Source organism: Microchirus variegatus (assembly GCF_963457635.1).
Source record: "Microchirus variegatus genome assembly, chromosome: 7".
NCBI classification, from domain to species: Eukaryota; Metazoa; Chordata; class Actinopteri; order Pleuronectiformes; family Soleidae; genus Microchirus; species Microchirus variegatus.
The window spans coordinates 15,924,056-15,950,203 of NC_139808.1; the positions used below are offsets into that span (position 1 = coordinate 15,924,056).

The window sequence follows — 26,148 nt, forward strand, 5'->3', positions numbered from 1 at the left end:
CAGTCTATACTATGTAGTACGTCATACTATACTATGTCTTAAAAATTTGACCATTTTTGGAAAAAAGAATTTGGTCCAAAATTTGACAAAAACGACATACTATACTATGTCGTCCAAAATCAGAATTCTTTTTTGAAAAACGTTTTTTTGGTCCAAGACTTGACAAAAACGTCAGTCTATACTATGTAGTACTTCATACTATACTATGTCTCCAAAATGTGACCATTTTTGGAAAAAACCTTTGGTCCAAAATTTGACAAAAACGACATACTATACTATGTCGTCCAAAATCTGAAATCTTTTTTTTGAAAAACGTTTTTTTTGTCCAAAACTGGACAAAAACGTCATACTATACTATGTCGTCCAAAATCTGAAGTTTTTTTTTGAAAAACGTTTTTTTGGTCCAAAACTGGACAAAAACGTCATACTATACTATGCAGTACATCATACTATACTATGTCTTCAAAATGTGACCATTTTTGGAAAAAAAACTTTTGGTCCAAAATTTGACAAAAACGACATACTATACTATGTCGTCCAAAATCTGACCATTTTTTTGAAAAACATTTTTTTGGTCCAAAACGTGACAAAAACGTCAGTCTATACTATGTAGTACGTCATACTATACTATGTCTTCAAAATTTGACAATTTTTGGAAAAAAGAATTTGGTCCAAAATTTGACAAAAAGGACATACTATACTATGTCGTCCAAAATCAGAACTTTTTTTTTGAAAAACGTTTTTTTGGTCCAAGACTTGACAAAAACGTCAGTCTATACTATGTAGTACTTCATACTATACTATGTCTCCAAAATGTGACCATTTTTGGAAAAAAACCTTTGGTCCAAAATTTGACAAAAACGACATACTATACTATGTCGTCCAAAATCTGAGTTTTTTTTTGAAAAACGTTTTTTTGGTCCAAAACTGGACAAAAACGTCATACTATACTATGTAGTACGTCATACTATACTATGTCGTCCAAAATCTGACCATTTTTTTGAAAAACATTTTTTTGGTCCAAAACGTGACAAAAACGTCAGTCTATAATATGTAGTACGTCATACTATACTATGTCTTAAAAATTTGACCATTTTTGGAAAAAAGAATTTGGTCCAAAATTTGACAAAAAGGACATACTATACTATGTCGTCCAACATTTAACAATTTTTTTGAAAAACATTTTTTTGGTCCAAAACGTGACAAAAACGTCAGTCTATAATATGTAGTACGTCATACTATACTATGTCTTAAAAATTTGACCATTTTTGGAAAAAAGAATTTGGTCCAAAATTTGACAAAAAGGACATACTATACTATGTCGTCCAACATTTAACAATTTTTTTGAAAAAAAAATGTTGCATCAAAGTTTGACAAAAACATCATACTATACAGTTGTCCAAAATTTGACAAAAACGTCATACTATACTATGTCTTTTTTTTGAATAATTTTTTTTTTCCAAAGTTTTACATCGTTGATCTAGTTGGTCTGATGAAAACAGCTAATAATTAAAGTAATGCGCCACATTACGTCACTGCACCCTGTATATAATAAAGGTATTGTCAAAACAAAGTTTCTAATCGCACTGGTGAAAAAATACTGTCTGACAATATTACGACTTTATTCTTATAATATTGCAATGGTTTATCAAATGTTGATTTCCCAGTCATTGATATAGTATGCTAATAATCAAAAATGTTTCACAGATCTCACAGAATAAATACATTTTGTCCCAAATCTATGTATATTAACTATCAAGCAAAGCGTATTTATTCAAACATGTTTCCCCTCTACATGATGGACAACTGAAACTTTCCTTATTGTTTGCAGAAAAGTAAAATAGTAACATTTACCTGGGACACCATGGCTGTAGCTAAAGTCACTCTGGACATGTTTCGGAAAATTCTTCTGTCGCACATTCGGATAATATCTGCATGTCTTGCATGCTCCAACTGGACTCACCTCTCACCTGGTTATTCGGAACACTCTGCTGCTGTTGTGAATGCATCTCAGACACATCACCTTCATGAATGGCAAACTCGGGAGAATGGCCACAGCAATAAGACAAATAAATGAGGCAAGAAATCTTTTCCACATTAGCTGTTCACCTTTATTTCAATGTTCTTGCCCTGAGTGGGTTTTCCTAGAAGGCAGAAGCATGACGAACCCACCAGTGACTTCACACATGGAGCAAAAAACACTTTGGGGAGTGAATACTGGGGACATGCAGTACTCGCATACAGGACGACACGTGGCTACAGGAATGCAGTATAGAACACAGTCGACAGAGGGAAAGAACAAGTAAACTTCACTTCCCATCATCCCTTTATTTATATATATATATATATATATATATATATATATATATGTATATATATATATATGTATATATATATATATATATATGTATATATATATATATACATATATATAAATGTGGAATAGCCCTATCATACATCATTAAATAAAGAAAAGGGGACATACAGGAACAAATGTAAATTTCAAGCAAACTGATTTTCAAACTGAAAAAAAAACAAAAAAAAAACTCACTGAAATAACACCAAAGTATGAGTGTATTGCTAAAATGTATACTAAACAAAATGACGAAAGGAAAGTGTCAAAGGTGTTGACGTGGAAGTCAAAAGTAACACGGAAAAGCTCGACCATAACCAGTCAGTGTTCGTCAACAACAAACAAAAGCATGTGTTGTCACCAAAATAATAATTGATCTGCAGTGACACAGTATCACTTTCTCTGTAAAGATCAATGTCGCTCTCTCACTTTGTAATGGAAGAAGTTTTTAACTCAACAAACACACATACGCATACATTCCTCACACGATTTTTTACACAATCCCATGTTTCATGCAAATCATCTTGGTGTGCTTACAGGTTAATAAAACGATTTACGTGTGTCACGTGGCTCCTAAATGTCTAACTAAGTGCACTCACTTGTCACAATATAACAGATTAGTCTGATGTTACTGACATGTTTTCGTTCATTAATTACTATAGTTTTAGTGGATTAAAAATAGATCATCCATCTGTCAAACACGATGATGAGATACGCTCATAGGCCACTTCATTACCTTTTCAACTGCTTGTTAATATCAAAGTCTCATTCCTTTTTGATGTCAATGACCCCAGGAGTTTTTTTTCTTACTTTCATGTGTTTTAATGTTACTGTAAAGCAATTTAAAACAAATTGGATTGGACCAGACTGGATGTGGTAGTTGATGGTCTAAGATTTTTAATATTGTCAACTGAAGTAAAGTGATTGCCGTTATAGTTTGTGTCAGAGCAGAAAATCAAGCTACCCTCCCGTAATGATGTGATTCCGCACTCTATGTTGGACATTTTTCTCTTAATTATTACTCTTAAAAATAGCAAAATGCTTTTGTTTTTTTAAACAATTTTCACCACTTTTTCCACTGTTGCCAAATTACATCATTTGACATACATTCTATTATTTATTCTGTGTTATTTCAACTGTGTATGGTTTTACACTACAGGTACTTTTGACTATAGAGGGCAAACTCACAAAGCTTTCTGGGTAAAAAAAAAAGGAGCAGATGTCCCAATTATACCAACATCAGGTAAATTCAGTCCTACACAATGAGGGCAAATAATGAATGACGATTGAAGGCTGATCGATGTGGTGGTTCTTTTTAAAAAAAGAAATTTGGATCAGTCAAATCTGCCAAATTGAATTTTATTACATTTCAGTTGTGGTATGTTTTTACCACATGGAAACTGTTTTGATACTTGTGCAGTCCACACACATCAAAGTATTCTAAAGAGTTATTCTTCTTATATAGTAACACTGTTATTTAAACAATTAGTTAAATTATTTTGTAATGCTTCCCAACAAAACATTGATGTCACATGCATCACAGTGAACTTCATTGGACTCACTCATTCAGAAACTATGAATCGGCATTTCCTGTCACAACTTATTTTTGTTTGGGGATATGAGGCAAAACCATTACACTGATAGTAATATGAGACCATTTTTTTAAGCCTTTACATCAACTGCAACATACAGTGACTGCACATAAAGACACATTCATAGACTTGTTCATTCAGTTGGAAACAAAATCCCATCATCAGTTCTAGCTCCATTTGAAATGTGGATCTATCACAACATGACTTCAACAGTGACAATTTGATCATGCATTTGTTGGCAGGCTTACAAATAAACAGACATTTTTTTTTGTTTCTATGTTTCACCATTCCACTTTGAACCACAGTACAGTGGCCTGTATGTTTCACACTGTGAAAGAGAAATCTCAGCGATAAGCACACGAAAAGCTCTCGAACAAAGACTGTAGACATTCTGGGTTGCACCACGAAACCATATAACATAATATTTCTCATGCCTTCCAAAGACAAATCTACTGTGGATACAATCACCTGCATTTTTAAATCATCTTTTTTGTAAGGCTGCTATGCATGGTGAGTCTTCCTGGTTGCACTTGTGCTGCTCTGAAACACTGCAGATTTGTTTTAGCTTCTGTTGTATTTTCACAAAACTTACTTCACTGGAAAAATAATCAGTGTTTGATTGATTTAAAGCAACACTTTGCAACATATTTGTTACGCTAAGATAACAGCTTTAAACAAATACACTTAAGATGAGTCATTGACATGTTTGGTGAACGGGTAGAAACACAAAAAAAGGAGCACACAACTTCATGAAGGTCAGCGACCCAAAGTTAAGGAATCAGGTCCAGCAACTTCCAGCAAGAGTAATGCTGAACTGAGGTCAGTTGAAAAGACTTAGGAGTCATTAAACATATGTTTTTATCGTGGCATGTTTGCTACAGTAACGGAACAGCCAGCAAAAGTTACATAGTGTTGCTTTAAGATAATTCTCCTTCAGTTCTTGGCTGTTTTGACTTTTAGCTTTGAGCTCCAACCTTACAAAATGCATTCTTTGTCTTTATAACTTTCAATGGGATGTAAAAATTAAAGGAAAACAATGGAGGGACCAAGTTGGATGTTAGGCCAGTTTTCTTTTCTTTCTTTTCTTTTTACCTGCATGAGTTCTCACCACTCACCCTCTGAAAAACTATATCCTTAAATATTTCAGTCTCAGAGAATCAGTTATCGTTGTCCTCTTCATCGCTGTCCTTCATGGAAATGCCTTGCATCCCTCCTTCCCTCACTGAGGCAGTGGCTTCTTCCAGTGTCAGCCGGTTTCTTACTGTATCATACATCTTGCTGTTCAATGTGGAGTCCAGCACTCCTTGAAGGCGGAAGTCACGGTACTTTTTCTGTCACAAAGAAAAAAAGGATCAGAGGTGGTTTGTAAGGAATGCCTTCAGATGTTTATGAAGAAAAAAAACAATACAGTTTGTACAATACAGTATCATTGGTCACAGTTTGCATCCACCAACTTAACAAGACATTTTCAGGGGTTAGCTGTCAGCAACTTGGACTTGCTTGAGTGAAGTTGGAAACCTCTCGTCTGTCTTGGATGAGAAGTGAAACTGAACAGGACTGTGACCTGGACGACTGATAACCTTCACAGACATGTCAACAAGCCATTATTTCCAATCTCCAATTGTGGTTTGTATACATATGATAACATTTCACAAAAAAAGATATCTAAAGTGTCAACGAATTGCAACTTGCCACTGTTTGGTGTCTTTAAAACAGATATACTATCTGAAAATGCTGTTGGGTTAGGACTATTTAGTTTCAAATGAACAGATTTTTTTTTTTTCACGTATATACACGAATAGATGTTCTTAGTTGCTCTTTGACTTGACTGCAGGTGATGAATGAAAAGCATTGTTAACACTTCAGTTTTATTTCATTATTAGTCTAATAAAAGAAATCCCTGCACTTAATTTTCACCATTGCCGTTTCTTGTATGAAGTCATTTCTGTAACCAAGCAACCAAGTGTAGAGGTGAAAATCTGCTTCCTGTTTACACCAACATTGCACACATTAAAGCATCTGGTCAGACATCATTGTAATTTAAAAAAGACACAATTCAATAGTATGCCCTGGCTCCAGTAAAAACCAAAGTGTTTATTATGGTGATTTCACTTGTGTTGCACTTACTCAGAGGACATTTTCTGGCCCTTTAATGAATCAAATAAGCAAAAAAGTGCGGACATGTCAAGGTTTTTAAAGGGTTCATTTTCCACCATCGCTCTCATAGTGTTTTCTACAACAACCAAGTACAGAGTACACAATCCATTTCCCAGTGTACACGGATTGTCATGTGATATTTATTTGATATGTAGCTGGTTTGGATTTGAAAAAAAAGATAAAGCTTTAAAATAAAACTATGAAGGCAGGGCAGGAACAGGACAGTGATCCATTATGTTGCCTCTCCTAATGCAGATATGTACAGATCCTTCATAGATGAACATACTGCCTCGGAGATGTGGTTGTCAGCATTGTGTCCTCGTACTACATATTCTATACTTGGCAGCAATCTTTAGGATGATGTGAAGACGTTCATCAGCAAAATATGTGTAACAGTTAATTGAGATGACCTGTCATGTGTAATCATCATGCCTTGACATTATCACCTAGCCTTGGATCACTAACATATGACACATTCAACTACATCAAAATAGGTCACGTCCCATATTGCTGAAAGATTTTTTTTCTCTCCATGAAGCTTTGCTGAATCACTGATGAAGGTCAACCTTAGAGTGGTGAGTGATAATAAAAGTCAGCAGGTACTGAATAAAAATGTTAGATTTCATGATTTTAGAATTTTAGGTATGCTTAAAATAATTTCTTCTTGACTGCTTCATTTATGTATATGGGGACTATACTGTCTACTGTCTTTGTTTTTGATTAACCTTGTAGCTTAATGAAACTTTGATTTACAAGCCTTTCTCACCCGTCACTAGATATTTAACCTACTGTATCACTGGGAAGAAAAGCAGCCATTCCTATTGATTTCTCTACTACAAATCTGCATACAGGTCTCTTTGATAGAAGTATTGCTACTCCAGCACTGACAACAATGGCCTATGGAGCAAAGAAACCTACAAAAGGAAAGAGTCACTTAAAGTAATTGCATTTCATCCATGCTAATCTGTTGGGGTTCAGGACAGAGATCTCCATTATAAAAAAAACATAATACATAGAACTAGATTACTGTAGCTTTGAGCTGTCTTGGCATTAATGTGTTGACCAAATTGTAAAATATGACTTCTTAAACTTTATATTGATCTGTACAAAAAAACTAAAGCTTTTATTTTACATCTGCCTGCCTGTGACTTTCAGGGGTGTACATCTCTCCTTGTACTGCAATACATGGGCTTCAGTTAGATTCAAGAATTACACTGTTATATTTATTGTGGAACAATTTTGTTAATTTGGTTAAAATGAATGCGATTAGATTTGAGGCAACATAATTATTTGTGTAGTGTTTGAGAAACTATGAGGAATTAACACATTTATATGTATACAGTATAAATGCATCAACATATTTGTATTTTTACTTATATAACCTCTACTGCTACTGGTTTGAATCCGATTTTTCTTAGACCACAAGTTTTCTTTCTTAAGAATACTAAGTAGGAGTAGCTTACAAAAATCATGCTGCATGCATTTGAGACTGTGGTTAAGACCTTTCTCACCTTGACAACCCTGATGAGAATCTTTAGCTGATAAAGGTGGAGCTGGAGGTCCATACGATCAGTCAGCCATGTTCCTAGGAGGTTCATGGTGCTGGTGTACCATTGCTGTAACAAACGCACAAACACATAATACATTATATAACTCCATCTGATAGTTTCAAAACAAACACCTTTACAAATGTATTGCAACTGCAGATATAGTCACAGATTTATAGTTATAATTCAATGACTTTGTCTTGGTCTTACAGTTCCCAGAGAAAGTAAGTGATGTCATCCTTGCAGCGAGTCATCATGACATAAAGTTTCTCGGGGATCTAAGGGAGAACCTAGAGCTGACAAACATACCCTCGCCAGAAAATGCCTCTAAACTGAGGATAATCATGTGTCGGACAAACAGCCTCATCAGGACATTAGCAGCTGAGACATGGCATGGAGCAGAACTGGCTGGGATCAACATGTAGGAAACAGTTTCGGCTCTTGTCATGCGAGGCTCCATCACAGTCCCACAGGCTAGAGATATATTTAATTCTGGCTTGTGCACCCAGGGGATATCCAGCAGCTAATGAGACATTTGTTGATGTGGATCCTTATGAAGACTTTGGAGGTCTTGGCACATTAATAACCTCATGTCTCTCGAGTGTTTTAATAACAGAAATGTACAGTAAAAAAATATTTTCCATGGTGGTCAGTGGAACATTGACAGTTTATCGTACATGAACAAACTATGAATGCTTGACTTTGATCAACACTTTCAAGTCCAGTTGGTGGCGTACTCTTGGCCAAAATCACAACAAATAAGATGCTCACCATGGACGTTTGCTTGACATTATAATAATGATAATAATAATAATAATAGTGATAATACAAAGGGAGGGACAACTCCTTTAGAGAAAAATAGCCACTACTGGAAAGAATTGAGATTGAGTACACATGGTAGACTGGGACAGACACAGATTTAAAGATGAATGGAACCGTGGACATGTACACACATTGGAAATGTGAAGCAACGTTCCATGGACACAGAATGTGTCTACGTATAACACAAAGTGCAAACACAAAAGAAGTGGACTTCAGATAATCAGAAATCTGTATTTTAATGCAGCAAATCGCTGATTCTGAGCAATATTGTTGTTGTTTCCTGCTGTGCAAAAACATATAAAGCAAAAAAATTCCTACTGTATATTTCACAAAGTAAAACATTTAATATATAGCTGCAAAGCCACAACAAACTGATGGATTTAATTTAAGGTTATGAATGATGCAAAATAAATAATTGTAAAATAAAAAGGCTCAGAGGCAACAGACATGATTCAGAGAAAGACCATGTACCACCGGCAGCTAATGTCCTGTTAACTAATTTACTGTGCACAGGTGTTAGCGACCTTCACCTTGAAATCTGGCCATGCACTGCTCCATTTTCGTCAACTCTTCTGTGAACAGTGATTTCTTCGAGACACAGTGAGCTCAGAGCACAGTGGCTGTGCAGAAAGCCGAAAGGCTGCAGATGTTTCTCTGTGGGCCCAGGCTGTTGCCAGTCTAATTGATGGATAATGATGAGCGCAGGTTGATACTAATAGAAGCCGACTGTGTTTCAACAGTCAGGGTCACAGCAGAGGCAATGGCAGAGGAAAAAAGGGGAGTTACACTTGTGTATAAGAGGATATATATATAGGGTTTTGTCTGTAAAAGGCAGGGTTTTTTATCATAATGATAGAATAAGTACAAACTGTGATTGAGAGCTGAAAACACATCCATCATCCACTTAAGTGGAGAAACAACAGATTCACTGTGTAATTTTAAGAAGATTAAGAAACAATGGCAAACTCAAGCACTCCACTCTATCTTATAAAGACATAAAATAAAGAGATTCAAAGAAGCAGCATGGCCTCACAAGTTATGATTTTCTGAAAACCATTTTCAGCAATTTTGATTGATAACCCGTAGATGGTTATCATTGTCCTCATATCCTTATATCTGCCAAAAGTGCATCAAGCGGTTCAAACACTTACTTATACGTTAATAAAGATGTCTGTATACATATATATTACATATATATACATGTTCATATAGCCAATTCACACGTATCTGTGCTTTTATAGAAACTTAAAACGGCAACACACAGTATGATCGTAAACTCTGCGTGTAAGAGGCAAGAGGGAAAAAAAGATTTAACTGTGATATTTGATTGGCTTTTGATCAAATGAGACTTAGAGACTCAATGTCGAGACAAAATAACACAATGTTGAGGTTTTGCAGAGCTAGATATTTAATCTGAGTTTTCCATTGTGTATCTGTACGAACATTGAATGAGATCCCCACTGTGTCAGGTCTGCACAGGCCATATGAAAAGGAAGAGAGCCGATACCTTACATGTAGGTCAAGCTCACTAAATGGAATATTGGGTAGAAAAGAAGATCGCTCTGTCGAGGCAGAGCTGGGGTGAATCAGTGAGGCGACCTGGTGCCAGCAGCGTCCTATCTGTCGCTGTGTGCCTGTGAAGGCTTCGGTGTGGCAGCAGGCCTGTGATCTCGCCCCGAGTACAACCCCCCACCGAGAGGCCAGGCCTGGAGTGACTGATCCACTGACTGGCTGCTCTCCCTCTATCCATCATCCGCTCCGCCTTCACTATTCCATAATTTTTAAGACTTTACACCGTGCCACACGGCTCCCATCTGCAGCCATTTTTTTTTGCAGCAGCCATTTTGTGCCCTGTTCTGCTTTACTCCTCTTCATTTTTACATAAAAAAAAGATTCTTGACAGTTATGTCACAAGTCTTCTTCCTGCCATGACTGGCATTTTGGAGGTCTGTCAGGGACATCTTGTGTACACATAATGCCTGTGATTTTCATCAACTTTAAGATCTTTGTAATGCCAGTTTGAATGTAATACAACTTTCGATGAAAGTGACTGCTGATCTTTCAGATGATAAATTACACCACATTTCAGAAACGGTTAAACTTTAAACTCTTGAGAAGACACAAACTGAGGATGGAAATTGTGGATTGAAATTTTGGAATAAATCAATAAAACTGAACCAACTTCTTAAAAAATATTTAGCTTGGCTGAGCAAATCTAAATTTAAATGTGCATTGTACTGTATATTACCCATTTAAATACGATTTAAATTATGCTTTCTTGTTGAATGTATTTCACTCAACAACCACCAACAAGCCAAGCCAACAGTGACTACAACAATTATGTCCCTATGCTTTTTAAAAATGAATTTATTCATTATTAATGGATTAGACCAATTGCAGACTAAATTCACCATCGGTGTGAGTGGAGAGAGAATGTTTGTCTCTATGTGACCCTCATGTTGAGGATAAAGTGGTAAAGGATGAATGAATGAATTAAATTTTATATATTAAAAAAAAAAAAATCACAGTGGTGGGTATTAGAAGGGTGATTGTCGTATGCTTTAATATGCACTTTATACACAGCAAGGTGCATCTGTCTGCTGAGTTGTTGCAGAGCAAAACCCAAAAACTGTCACAGAAAAAATAAATTGAGAAAAACTGATTAGAAACATGATTTGTGAATGCTGTGCTATAACCTGTCATTTAAAGATGGAAAAGCACAGATATGACCCACATCAGCTAATGCTGATTAAAGTCCACAGTCTTGTGCTGTGATCAAGAGTGATTATTTCATTCCTGATACTTTCATTATTCTCAAGTTGTATTGGAGAAAGTCATCTTCTTGGGAAATGGGGATGCTTTCATATATTTTCTATATTTTTATTTACTTTCAAATATATGTGCTTGAAACTCCATGCACAATCAGCTGCACAGCTGTTCATTCTCCAGCTGTTTTACTACAATAGAACCCATGTGCCACAGTGGTCTTACTGGCAATATAACATAAATGTGAGAGTCATTAAATGGTAAGAATCAGTGGTCCATCTTAATAAGTAGAGGTGATCAGTTGTCAGTTGAAAGAATCAAAAAGGCAATTGGGGAGACCTTTGGTCCAATGTTGAGGACAAACATCTACATGGAAAGGATGACTACCAAATGCAACATGCGAGTGAAGTGTGGAGTGAAGCATGATTTTTCTGTCCATTTCTGTCCCTTGATGCATTTAAATGTGTCGAACAATGCCGCGTAAATCAGGCTTTCTTATCGGTTATTTATTTATATTATTGATAACAAATGAGAATTAATGTCAATAAAAGTGTTTTAAATGAGTCTTTCTCTCACTCACAACCCCCTTCACTTACAAAAATAACAAAACATGCCACAACAGACTGCATTGCATTGTAGCTGACATTGATTTATCACTTGCATGCATTTCTGAACATGTCTCTTTATGTGAACATTTCTTAGGTTTTTTGCTCATTTAACTGAGTTTCATACACTGATCTGTTTTCATTCCTAACACGAAGGCTGGTTGTTTCATTAGCTCTGACTCAATCCCTATTTCCCTCCAAATGGTACACTTTACACCATTTCTGGAGCGATCTTTTCACCTTCTCTGACAGGCACTTCAAATTGACACTGTCTGCTTGAAAATAACCACATGCAAAAGCCACAGTTTCACATCAACCCCCCCTCAGGAAGTGACGGTCCTTCGGGCTAGGATCAAGACATTGTGGCATCTGTACGTTGATAAAGTTGAAAGCTACCCTGACACTTGCTGAGCTTGTCAAATGAACAGTAACGGCCCCTCTTGCTTTGTTCCCCTTGGCTGGACCCAACAAAAGAAAATTATCAGAACAGATGAATATACCCGAGCTCTCTTTTTAGGCTGCATGGGGATCAGCAGGGGGCTAGCACTTGCTGACAGCCAAAACAAGCGTAACATGGCTCTGAATACATAATGCCATAACCCGACAGGGATCAAATCTGTGACATTCTAACGAGTTCCATCTGAAGGAAGTGCCTCTGTTTCTTCAGCCGGGTTATCTATGTGTGTGCGTGTATGTGTGTGTGTGTGTGTGTATGTGTATTTTATCACCTTGCAACATGGTGATGAACCCCTACCTATACACTGACACCATGCACATTCCACACTGTGCGATGCACACACTTCCCACATACACACATCTGCTGGTCCATCCCCCTTCGGGTGAGAGCTGGGAGACAGAGCGACCTCCTGCCCCCATCTGACACCAACCCACCCATCCCACCAGAACCCCCACTCCCCCACTCACTACCAACCCCACCATTACACACACACACACACATGCACAGACACACATATAAACCTTGCCTGGAAGTCAACATTCACACCAAAGTCTTCACATGGTGCTTAGCAGGGGGGCTTGCCACCAGCAGGATTTGATGCAAAAAATGGCACACCTCCCATTCTTCCCCCACCCCACCAACCTACTCACCTCTTTCATGACCCTTTTGCATATATTTGCTGTGGAGTGTCACAAAAAGGAACTGGCCTTTTTTCAGATATGATGGATAAACAACACATAAACGTTCACGAGAAATGCAATGTTCCTCTATAAGCAGAAGCATTTTACTTCACTATGAGAGCAAAATTTGTATCAAGATGAATAAATGCAGTTTCCTGGAACTAGACGACAGTGGGTTGAATATAGCTTTATATTATATTCCATTCCAAACTGTTTAATTCTTACTTTAAAAGGTTTTTCCATCAGTTCTAATGTGTTTAATCGTCAAGGGGAACTTCAGACCCAGATTATCAGGCTAATTTCCCTTTCATCTAACTGTACATACTGGTTTGTAACGATCTTACTTTTTCAAACTTGGGACACTGCTCAATATTGTTGATTTCATCAGATCTTCAATCTAGAGCCAGTACAATACTGTACTGGTCGCTTCTTCTTTGTGCTTGAATGTTTACATATTTTCAGCATTTCAGTGATAGGTGTTACACTTGAACCAGACATCTTCTCAAATCAAGCAAGAGGCACTTTGCTTTGTGCTCATCCCCTCAGGCAGCACTTGATGTTTGCTTGAATCCAATTTGTTCCTCATCATTAGTATTTGGTCACCTGCTTGTACACAAAACCTAGTTTCAAACTCCAGGAAATGTCATTTATTTACTACAGACTGTGAGGTTAAGGTACTGACAGATTGTGGTCAACAACGTCACAACAAATAATGCATTGTCTGTTTTTTTTTTTATTCAAACAAACCCCACAAGGCAGTAGAAAATAGTTAGATATATCAAATGAACAGTGACCAGCCCTAGGGCCTGTGCAATGATCAAAACCAAGCTTGCCTTAGTAGGGCCACAGACACTGAGTGTGAGAGCAGAAGTTTACTGATTTCAGAATCAACTCCAATTCTCTTTAAGTATAGGAGCACAGAAAGTAGTGCTTTAGATCAGTTTTAAGAGAGCAGTAAAACGTTGAGTAATAAACGTCTGGGGACTTAATACTCTGAATTTAAAAGACAATGCTGTTAATTAAAGGTTGGATTAAGACACCATAAAAGTGCATGTGAGTGAAAGGGGGAACACACACACACACACATACATCCACACTCACTCAAAACCCCTGACAAGCCGACCGATTTGTTAGGTCAGAGGCCCCTCTTTGTGGGGCCGCTCAGGAGCTTTTGTGCTGTTGAGAGGCAGGAATGTAGAAGCTGAGGAGAGGCCTCACCACAGGAGGTACACGGGGATTACAAGCAACCTGGGACTCTGCCTCTTTCTGCCTCTGCTACTGCTGCCTCTGTGTGTGTGTGTATGTGTGTGTGTGCTACATCCATACTGCTAAGCATTCACTAAATAAATACCATTTTTGGATAAAAAATGATTTGCCTCCAGACGAGTTTCGGCTCTATATCCGAAGTTATAAACTTCTCTACAAACAGACACAGCCATTAGGTGCACTGGGCTGCATGCTTTTGGTGGTGTAAACAGGAAGCAGATTCTCTCCTCAGCGTTTGTTCGCTTAGTTTCAGAAACTGGGGAAAGTCAGAGCAGGGATGTTTTTGAGCTAAAACGAGACAAATCACGTCTGATTGGATAAATGAATGTAAAACTTGGATGTGTTAATTGTGAACTAAATGTAGCACCAAGACTCCGACTCCCCAACTTTGTCAAAAAAGTTTTTTAGGTGCAAAGATAAAGTTATATTGCTTGAGCAACTTTCTGACAGGAAATTTGTGTAAAATGTATTAGATTTAATTTAAATAAATAATAATTAACTGACTAAGGACCCATACACATAAGAATTATTTTAGTTTTGTATTGTTTTGGCTTTTTATTCACACAGAACTGGCATTTTGGGGACTGTATTTGGAAGACATAGAAGTATCAAAATGCCACCCTTGCGTTTGTGTGTATACAACAATATGCAATGATGGGAAAACGATGATGTCATGGCCTCTTTTGCTCTTGCATTTGCTGCCAGTATCTTTGACGCCATTGTTTTCTTCTCATGGTTGGAGTTTGTTTGGTCTCTTGTCTTATGTTAACTTTTATTTCCGTGTTTATGGAAAACTTTTTAAGAAAAAAAAGGAAGAAAAAGATCGTGTGGGGAAATTTCTTTGTGCATATGGCCTAACTTGTGTTCTTCTAATTCAAACTCCACCCCTCTGCCAGGGCCAGAAGAAGAGGGTACAGATCAAGAGAGGTGTGCCTCACATTATGGAGGCAATTCTCGATGAAAAGTAGCTAAGGTCCTCTCTCTCTCACACAGCCTGTCCTGTCGATACCCAGCTGTGACTGCGTCAAACAGGAGACATGGAATGATGTTTGCTGGTGCGGCAACACTAATGCCAAGTGACAGGTTTCCCTGTGAAGGAGAAGTAAGGCTGCTGAGTATCATAAAGCAGCAACATGCTAACACTGCTGTGACATAAGGAAACACATCAAGAGAGCCTTGGTTGGGCTGGTGCTGTAAAGCATTATGTGGTTTGGACAAAGAATTTGGCTCATTCTACCTGCTCTGCTTTCAAGGGCACTGCCGGCTTATTCTAGTACTGCTCACCAGTCATAATTTATTACGATGACAGAATTCTTCTGCCAATACTAGAGGATTATTTCCTGCTTGGACCTTCAGGATGCACACAATAGTCATCACATAAGTCATGAGCAAGCACGGGACATCAATATGTCCCCTGTATGTCCCCTTGCCCGTGTCACCTGCTTGTTCATGTTTCTGGTGCATTTGTGACGTCACATTTCATGCATGGAAGATGGAAGATGGAAGTGTGGAAGAAAAAGCACTACAGGTTCACCCTGATTAAAGAAGTCCCAGCTATATCCTTTAATTTCTGTGTTAAATAGTCTCTCTCTCTCTCTTTCTCCCTCTCTCTCTCTCCCTCTCGCTGTTTTTTGAAGGATGTCGGTATGCTACAGCAGGACAAAGGGGTAGATGGGTTATGAAAGTTTTGGGCTCAACAAGCATGTAGTGTTCTGATTGTGTTCGAGCACAGCTGGGACAGCAACAAAAAACAGGCTCAGCTGGCATTCGGGCCAGACAGCTGGTTAAGGACGTTGAAGGAACAGGATGGGAGGCGACCCCAGAAAGGTAAATGTTTATCTCAGGTCTGGGTCTCTTTTCAGGACAGCAATCTAGGTCTCTTACGAAACAACCATCTCCTTCTACCAGTAAGTGTCAGTTCAATGAACACGAGAGACTAAATAAGGAGCAACTTTATGAAAACACTGTGGTTTCGAGAAGGGATGGGGTTATATTTGGGGCGGTGGGGGCAGGGGGCTGGGGGCTCATGTTGTGAGGAACTAAACAGTTGGAATTGGGTAAACATACAATGAGCAACAGAAAGGCTCTGTGGTGGACAATAAAAAAAGAGAAAAAGCCGCCAGCTTCAGGCCCTGAGAAAAGTGAGCCATTCTACTTACAAAGAGCTGCTTAGGGTTGGATTGAGGGAAGGAAAAAGAGGGCTAAAACACTTGTGGGCTCAGGGAACTCTATAGGGGGAGTGAAAATGGAATAAGCCAGCAAGCACTTGAGGGCCCCGCCGAGCACCTGAATGGGATAGAGGGGTGGAGCGTCAGAGGGGGGTCTGGAGAAGGTGAATGGCCTTCTTTTTGGGTCCAATTTGTCTCTTTTCACCCCGCTCGCCCTGCTCCGGCTCTGACAGATGTACAAAGAGGGAGCGGCACTGGGCCACTCATCCACGTACGCCCATGAGCAGCTGTCACTTTTGTCAGACAAGTTAATCAAACAAATGCCACCGAACCTCGCATTTTAACAAGGAGGGGGCAAAGGGAGAAGGAAGGGGGCTGTAAAAGGGTGATAGAGACCCTTGGGATGACATGTGTGTCTTCAATCAATTCACCCCACCAGCCCTCATCAATAAGCCAGCAGGACCCTACAAAGGAGAAGTCTCCATTAAACTTGCATTTCCCTCCTCTCGGAGTGATCGCTGCATTAGTGTCCTTAGCCATTTCCTCCCAGCAACAAGGCAACTGGGAATGTTCATAGAAGATTAAGAGCAAAGAAACGAGGCAGGGTAACAAAATGCTCTCTCTCAGTAATTATTAAGGACTCTATAAGCTGCTTACAGACTTCATTAAACGGAAGTGAAACCTTTTCAGAGCATGTTTGGAACAGTCACACACAGTCAGTTTAACCTATCCTAGTATGCTGGCCTTTTTTTTATTACTGTGACCTTTGGCTATTTTTTCCTTCCTATTGATTTTGTAATCCTTTGGTCGTTATTTTGCTTTAACGTAAATGAGATTACTGCCCTGGAAAACAACAGCAATATCACTGCAATATGAAATATTGCAGTGAGGGTGTCTCGGTTGGGAAAGAAGACTGATCCAAATGACCCGACAGTCCGACAGCGAAATATTGCAGAGATGTAATGCCGATTTTATCTTGTTGTTTGATGTAATCACTTACGGTTTTCTTAATGGGTATCAAATATAATCAGAATATTTTGATTGGAAATGAGAGGTGGACTGAATACTCAGTTGCTGGGTAAATTGATGTTTTGCCATTTTAAATAAGGGGCACTGGCAAAAACACAAAATAAAGTACATTTTCCAAAGTTCAGTTTCACTTTGATTGATTTGAAATACTGTAGTGCACTGCAGTGCAGACACAGTATGCAATTGGAGTGACTGACCATAAGTAAGTTATAAGTGACAATAAGTGTTAATCAATTGTTTTTATTTAACATAAACATTTGTGTATAATTTGTTATTATAATGTATTTTAATTTTATCAAATGGAGGGAAACATGGAGAAATGGCAAAACATATCATGCGTCCAAAAAAGAAATCATAGGCTTTATCAGCCATCGGCGACCGTGATTTCTAAAGATCGCCACTGGCCAGAGAAAATTCTATATCAGTTGAGTTAAGTTTGCGTGTTGACTGAGCTCAGTGTTGATTAAATTGTTCACTTGCCGTGGCAGCAGGGCCAGCAGTTCCTGACCGGAGCCTGCAAAATGGTGAAGTCTTCCCTCAGACAGCCAAGTGGTATGACTGCAGCTCCATCACCCACTAGTCTGGCATTCTCTGTCAGCATCCCCAACACACATGCATGCACACACAGATACACCACCCACCGTGACCAAAGTATAGAAACTGCGATGACAACAATCTCAAATCCCCCAATCAGCAGCTTAATCTGACCTCTGCCCTCACTCTGCTCCGCCACAGTCGTCCACCACTTGGTAAGCAGAGCGAGACGGGAGAACCAGCAGCGATTAAAAAGCGCTTTAACTTTCGTCACACAGAAGTGCAATTTTGCCATGCTTGTGAATCTGATAACTACCAAGGTCAAAGGAAATACTTCAAATCAATCAATGAGCAGGACTCCTAATCCGCTCTGGCCGAAGCCAGATTAAGTGTATAATTGACCTACGTAATCCCAGTATCTCCAGCAAGCCTAGTCCCAGGGGGTGGAGGGGGTTTGGGTGTTTGTGTCTGTGTGCTTGGAAGGGGGTGTGTCAGATTTTGTTGTTCTACAGCACCATCTCCGTCTTGTTCTTCCTTCCTGCTCTCTTTGTGGTGTATCAGTGCAGAACTGGATTTAGCTCCGGCTAAAGACATGGCTTTTTTTAATCAATGATCCCTGGGGCTGTGCTGTGCTAAGTCTCCCCTCCAGTATCATTTAAGCACATCTGTTTTAATCTGGGCTTCTTCAGCCACTCTTTCAAGAACTAAACCAGGGAGGGAATGGAGGCAGGGGGGTGAACGGGGAAACCAAATTAATTTCTCTCTCTGTCTCTGAAAACACACACACATAGACTAATACAGGGATGCTGCAAACTACATGAAGCACGTTTCTGGAGTGCTCATTATTCCATCATCAATTATATTAAAGTTGAGTTACCAAAGCTACACAAAGCTCAAACTTTTACGCATACTCACAAAAAAAATATGTCAGAACTTAATCTTTGGTGATGGAGTAATATGCTCTCCTTTTGCTTGACTGTTTGCTATCACAGGGTAAAAGAGCTATCCATCATCTTCACCACGCCTGGTTTACAGTACAAGTCAAATGTTTGGACACCAAAGTGTTCACAGACTGGCAGGACTGGGGATCAAATACTGACATTTTTTTTGTTGCAAATCAAAATGGACTTTACAACTGAGCCACAGTCACGCCAGTTATGTGTTACCTGGCTCTGTCTTGCCCCCAGCTGTGATATCCTAGGCATCCCAATCTTGGACAGCACATGTGATCCACCCAATAAGATGATAGTGCCTTGTGTGTTGCCCAGACACAGAGAAGATAGCGTCTGATTAAAACAACAGAGTCACCATCTCAATCGCAATCCCTCTCCCTATGCAGTGAAGGCCCTGGTTACCCCAACTTCCAATGTACTCACAACACAATACCACAGGGACATGGTAGAAAATACACACTGCAGGATGGATGAGCTAACTTCCATGACCTCAGAATCCTAGCAGGGCAAAGCATAGCGTTGCCTTTGTGAGGGCAGGAGAGGAAAAATAGTCAAACTGAAAGGCTGCTAGCCTCAGTCTTTATTGGAAGAACATTTGTGACCTAAGTGTGATCTAGATTTAACATTAATTGTGTCTGCTTGAGGTCAGTTATGATAGTGGAACTCTATCATAACTCGAAATGGTAAAATTGGATAGAGGAGGTCAAAAAGTGCAAGGATGGAAAATAATTTGAACTCACAGATAATGTGCAGACAATGAGGTGGAGGTGCTGCTGTGAACCCAGTGAGTTGGGCTATAAGAGCTTTGTATGCCAGTCACTGCAACAAGCTCTCTGACTCCTTGACATCAAACGTTTACTGGAGAGAAAATCTACCACAGAGACTGCAGAGGAGGGGTTCAATGTTGTAGCAGATGGGGACTGATCATCCTTGACTGGGTCAACCAGGTGGGGGTGATAACAAATAATCAAAGACTCGAAACACCTGATGACCAGGGTTCATCACTCAATATTTGTCCAAGCTGCACCAACGGGTGTTAGGATGACGCAAAAAAGAAATACATTATGCAAAATGATCACTCGTGAGCGGTATCTGCTTAATATGGAGATGATCTGAGGCAGCAACAGATCAAGGAATAATACTAGCATAACACAAGCCACCTCTCTACAGGGGATTTTCATGCAAGTTTAATCAGGATTCTACAGACACCTGCCTTCACACCAATTCCTACCAAAGCTGACGATACAATATTAAGTATTTCACAATTGGATTGCTAGCTGCGATTGTAGAAAAATGGCATAAAGTAAATCTGATTCCAGAAAAACACCAAGAAGTAGCACAGAAACAACAAGTGCAAAGTATTTTTCCCCTTGATTGGTAAGAAAAGTGGGTCAAATATCAATTACAAATGAATCTATGTCAGAACATGAGTATTAGCTACAGATAATATTTCTCAGATTATGACTCATTTCCTGAGATGCTGTTGTTTGTTTAACATTGTAAGCATTATACCACATAGATGTCAAATATTGAGCGTTTGACACATATTTGGAAATTAAGAGGCCACAGTGAAATAATCTGCTTACTGTGGCTGATATTAGAAGACGTCTTAAGATAAACACATGTCATAATCCCAATTAAAATTGTGTAAAACCTCGGATTGTCTCTGGATGATTTAGAAACCTAGGCAGAGGGAAAGTGTCTACACTGTGCTCCATCTCGGTCTGTACAAAAAAACAAACTCAAACTTTGTTGTTCACATTCACATTTGGCAGGAACGTGTAAAATAAAGTATTTTTAAAGTATCTGATGTGTTGATGGGATTAGAACTATAATCTCTTTACAGTCAGCTTTCATGGCACTAGGGTATTTGATGATGCCCTTTAATTCTACATTATGGCCCATGTAAAGACTTTAATCTTGTCAAGCAGCATAAAAAAATGTGCCTACTCTCGAACCACATATATTGTCTTTTTAGTCTTGAAAAAGTCAAATGGATCATATAAAGCTGGGTGAAGGCTGTTTTCACAGCACTTGTTTACACTTTTTGTATTTTTAAACAAAGACAAACAAAGAGAGAGTATTTAAATTGTGGTTAGGTTAAGGTTAGGGTTAGGCATCAACTGGTTATGGTTAAGTTTAGGGATAACGCTTTGTTTAGGCTGTCCAAATGAATGGAATTCAACGCAATGTCCTAAGAAGAATAGCTCTGCAAACCCATGTGTGTGTGTGTGTGTGTCCTCTAAAAATAAGGTCAGGATGGACTCCTCTTAATCTTTGCTTTGTTAGCTGGCCTCTCCCTTCCCTTGTGTACTGATGACTTCATTATTATATCTGTTTCCCTGGTGAGGATTACAACCTGTGTTCATACACTCTCACAATGAGGTGGCTCGTCACACAGAAGCGCTGTCGTATGGCTCATTGGTTTTGACTAAGTCCTTTGCTAGAATAGTATATGTCTACGATATACCAATGCTAAATTTGTCATTTTTAAATAAGGTTCATGACCTCCACTTCACCAAGGCACTATTTTTCTATTTTTCAATCTTAGAAAATCAAATCAAATCTTTAGTCTTGGGCTAAGGCTCCATCCACACTATAGACCTTAACCAGTTCCACAAATATGAGGTTCTAGCTTCCTCGCTAGACTAGTTTCTAAAGAGGTATTAAAAACGAGGACACACACACTGCCATGGTGAGCTGTAACACCCCTCTATGTTTCTCCTTAGAGAACCAGAATGAATAGTTTTTAAAAGACTATGAAATTGTGTGAAAATGTTTGCTTTGAAATTGTCAGTTTAAGAGAAAGACATTTGTCTAAGCTCTCAATGTTCAGCAAATAGACGACAGTTGAAGAATGCCGTGATTTTTCGAATGGTTAAAACTAATGTCTTGTTACAGCAGCAAGAGAAGTGCTTTGATTCACTCAACTCCTCCTCTTTCTTCTTTCTTTCTCTCTCTCTGACATTTTAGTTTCAGGTGTGAACAGTCGTACTTAAGCATGTCCACATCCGATTACATCTTAAAGAAACAATACTATTAGAAGGTATTTCACGGCAAAAGCTTATGTAAGGTCAATGTATCGAAAAATTTAACTTAAAATGTAAACATTAGCAGATATTGTATCCATTATACTATGACTTGTTTGGCTGTAACTGAGCCACACTGCAGTTTAGAGGGCATGGAAATTTACTTCAGACCTAAGGATGAGCAACTTTGCCTCTAAGGAAAAAGCCAAGAATTAATTCACCATGTTGTGTGTTGTCATCCTTCACCAGATAAAAAGACAAGAAAGAGTGGGGTAGATTTAAAAAAAAGGGTAGAGTGACAAGAAAATCACAACAGAGTGACAGAGAGAAGCCAGCTAGTGACACCTTCGCCGGCCTGTGCAATGCCGTGGGGAGAACTGATACGGGATGACAACAAAGGAAAACCAGAGGTGAGACAAAACTCGGCAGAAAAGCTCTTTTGGAGGAAAACAGGATACGTGACGAGGCAGCAGGTCGAGATGCAGCAATGAACAGCAAACATCCAGCACCAGACACCTCTCTGTCAGTGTCACCCTGTGTCAGGACCAACACAGAGCAAGCGGAAAGGAGACGTGTTACAACTCAGACCGTGTTTCAACGCAAAGGCATGAAGCGATCGATGCAAGTGTTCAGACAGAAGAGATGCAGTGATGAGCACTTCAGTAAAGAAGTGAGTTCCCACTGTTTCCACTGTTGTTTCAGCTCCCCCACCTTTCTGTTGTTATTAATATGAACACTAGAACAAGAACAAATCAAAAACAAAGCACGGCCAGTGGGAAGTGGATTAAAAGGCAGAGACCGTCATTTGAGAGTGATGAAGCAAATCCTATTAAGTCCAATAAGGGCATGAATAACTTTATCAAGAGCTGTCAAGTTTATAAAATCTGACTTGGAGAAAACATGTTTGTGTGTTTGTCTTCCCTTGGAGGTCAAAGATTAACCCCAGTAATCTTTGATTCCAGATTACTGTACAGACAGTATACAGTGTGCATTGTGCTGAGTGAGCAGAGGATGGCGCACCACATTTTGGATTAATCAGACGGTTGAGGAAATCCATGCTGTAGGAAACCTTTAACCACAGCAAAGTTCTTCTGAATTAATGATGTTGTGATCACGTGAGAGAACTCATGAAAGGGTAAGGAAGCATGTTGCTTATTTGGTAATTTTCTCCACTAATCAGGCTCACCATTAACAGTGCTAAATGGGTTTAATGTGGCTGATCAATGTGTTTTAGACTTTGAAAGACACAAAGCAGTAGAGAATAAGTGAAAGTTCAAAATAAAGTTTAAATGCCATTACAAATGGTTGAGAATGGACCACCTTTAAAACACTACCGTGATCTATCAACCCAGTGACTTTTATTTCTTTGTTTTGTTCTTTGTTGTTTTGTTTATTTACGTGTAAGCTTGTGTTCGTCTGTCTGACTGTGTGAGGTGGTTCAATGCTGTTGGTACAAGGTTAATGAATATGATTGACCCACGCAGTTTCAGATTGGATAGAAATTAGTTTAAAGGACAAGGGAGCTGACCGTATAGATATGTGTTTGGGATTGTTTCTACAAACCACAAATAGTGAGCTAATTTAAAAAAATAAATTAATACATAAAGTCAATTATGTCTGCAGATGTACATGGTGATATAAATGGCTGTGGCACTTTTGGCAGAACGGAGGTTATAATAACTTTTTCCTTGTTATCCTCACCCCTTCACGTCATTATGAGAAATGTATTTAAATTCAAATACTTGTGAACTGTATGAAACGTTATGGCACGGAAAGGATTTGGCAAAATGTCACAGGATCTGTCAGTATCTGTCTGTGTCACAGCAACTTTAAATGTGTCCAATTACTCCAAAACTTTGGCAGAAAAGTAAAATAGCAATGGTTTTCATAGAGACCAGGCAGCGTATGACCATCTGAGAACCTTAAACACAGAACTCTCAGTCCAATGACAATCTTTGTGACAACATTCAGCAGCAGCAGTCCATAGATGACCTCTATCAGCCTTTTTTGTGTGGTTACAAAAAAAAACCAAGGCGGTCCATTTAAATAACACCATTCAAATAAATAACACTCCTCCCTCACTCGTTGCTTGCTACACCAATGCCACCTCCATCCCAGCCTCCACCTTTCTAAATCAGAGTTTAACAGGTGGTAGGTGGCTGCTTGTAAACATGGAGCTAAGGCTTTTTACTAAGTGGTCTTTTGTGCCTCTTTTTTCACTCGATTAACTGTTGTTTGCCGATTCAGAAAGAAAGAGCACTGCTGAGGATAATCCCTCCTCAAGATCGGCAGACAGTGCATAGAAACACCATGAGACAAAGGAGCTAATAGGGAGGAGCATAGAGGACAGTGGCGTGCACACGCAAGAGGGTGACTTTAAAAAGAGAAACAGAGAAGGATTCGCGGAGAGCAGTGTGTCACTGCTGAGGTGATTATTTCAGTTCATTTAGGGGTGAAAACCTCCAGTTTGAACTAAGAGGAGGCTCAATATAGTGAGGCTTAGAGATTTACTTGACCTCATCTCACACAAGGGAGGAAACCATTGGACAGTTTCGCAAGTTGATTACAGCTCGGGTTGATTACAGTTTGTCAGCTGTGAACAATGATGGACAATGATGCATCAGTACAGTCAGCGTCACAAAGTAACTTGCAAAAGACCCAGAAAGACATGAAGCTGCATGAGATGTTGACTGACATAGAGGATACAAAGATGCTGATGTTGGCAGTAAAGTGAGCCAAAGCAAATGAGCATCAACATGTTTAAACCTAATATATTGGAATACAGATCCGGCCAAAAAGTTAAATCAAATGATGGACATGGTGCAATTATTATAATCACTAGTGTTAACAATAAATCTAACATCATTTTAAGGACCACAGCATAATTATTTGTTATGGCTCCTTGGCAGAGATATTAATAATGTTTGTAATAACAAATTAGTATAGACAAGAAAAAGCATACAGCACTGAAGATGTGCTGGAATATTTCTTCAATCTTATCAGATGGACGATTGATCCTAGACAAATAGAACTGCATTGTGTTTGTTTAATCTCCTCCTTGGTGAGATCCCAGGTGGATGGAATGAATCTGTGTATTATTAAGCCTCCCTGTGTGGGGTGTGGAGATGCTATTGCTTACTTACATCAAATAATCTCTCTATGTACACCTCCTCGTTGACCTTCTCCCGTAGCATGTCCTGGGAATGACGGACAAACGTTACATAACCGTCAGCCACATCCATCCCCGGCTTCTGCAAAGGACAGAGGGAAGAGAAAAAGAGGATGGTATTTTTTCAGGCAGCTGACGAGTGATACAATATTATTTAATACAGTTCTGATGATACCCACTTTCGAGAACTTTACATCTAGAATGAATGAATTTAATACCAGTACCTGCACCAACAACAATAAAATCATGACACATAAGTGAAATCTGTTTCTTAAATAAAGGATAAAGTTGACCTCTGTATAAGCAAATGTTTGCAGTTATTTTCCTGATTAAAAAGCAATTACTGTACTGTTGTAAAGATCTTTACTCCATGGACTTTGGTGCAGGGGAGTGAGTGGTTTATAAAATGTTTTGGTTTAGTATGGTACGGTACAGTTTTGACCGTAAAGCCCTGGGTCGTGCTTGTGTTTCACTTCACCCAGACCGTACCATACCATTTCACTCTCGTACCCCAAGGGAAGGGTGCCAAAAAATGGAACATTTGGGGCTGGTTATTCTGGTACTATTCCTAATGGAAAACGCAAAAAAAATATGTACTCTACCAAACCAAACTTCCACTCGGTGGAAACGAGGCCAACATTCAGCAAGCATAATATGCTTTAAATTATCACAGACTGCTTTAAATTATGGTTAAAATATCACAGACTTTCATCAATTTCATTAGGTGATCCTTTTGGTTAAATAGTCCTGTTCCCTGCTGGCAGCAGTGTTTTCAGAAAGAGTGAGCCTCTGTGTCTCAGATCAGTTGTTAGTGCAGCAGTCACACAGAGCACAGTCAGCCATGACTATGTGCCAGTATCTCACACAACTTACACTTCAAAACCATGAACCAACAATTTTGAATGATGGACCTTCACGAGTTAGCTGTAAGCTGGAATCGTCTGAGTTAAGTTGAAGTTCTGTCTCTTCTTCACTGTCTCATTTTTCACCAAGAGAACTGGAAGGTGTTACAATTAGATGT

The 26,148-nt window shown here is 38.9% G+C and overlaps 1 protein-coding gene across 2 annotated transcripts in view; it reads right to left on the minus strand.

Moving 5' to 3' along the window:
• Positions 1 to 5,102: 5,102 nt before the first annotated feature.
• The window catches only part of cadpsa (Ca2+-dependent activator protein for secretion a), a gene marked incomplete at both ends in the record, with an annotated part of 130,172 nt that continues 109,126 nt past the window's right edge, over positions 5,103 to 26,148 (minus strand). For both annotated transcript variants that reach the window (XM_083892288.1, XM_083892287.1), the window contains 3 exons: positions 5,103 to 5,276; positions 7,614 to 7,718; positions 25,102 to 25,209. In XM_083892288.1, the coding sequence (XP_083748414.1) occupies positions 5,103 to 5,276; positions 7,614 to 7,718; positions 25,102 to 25,209 (387 nt within the window). The remainder of the gene's footprint in view (positions 5,277 to 7,613; positions 7,719 to 25,101; positions 25,210 to 26,148) is intronic.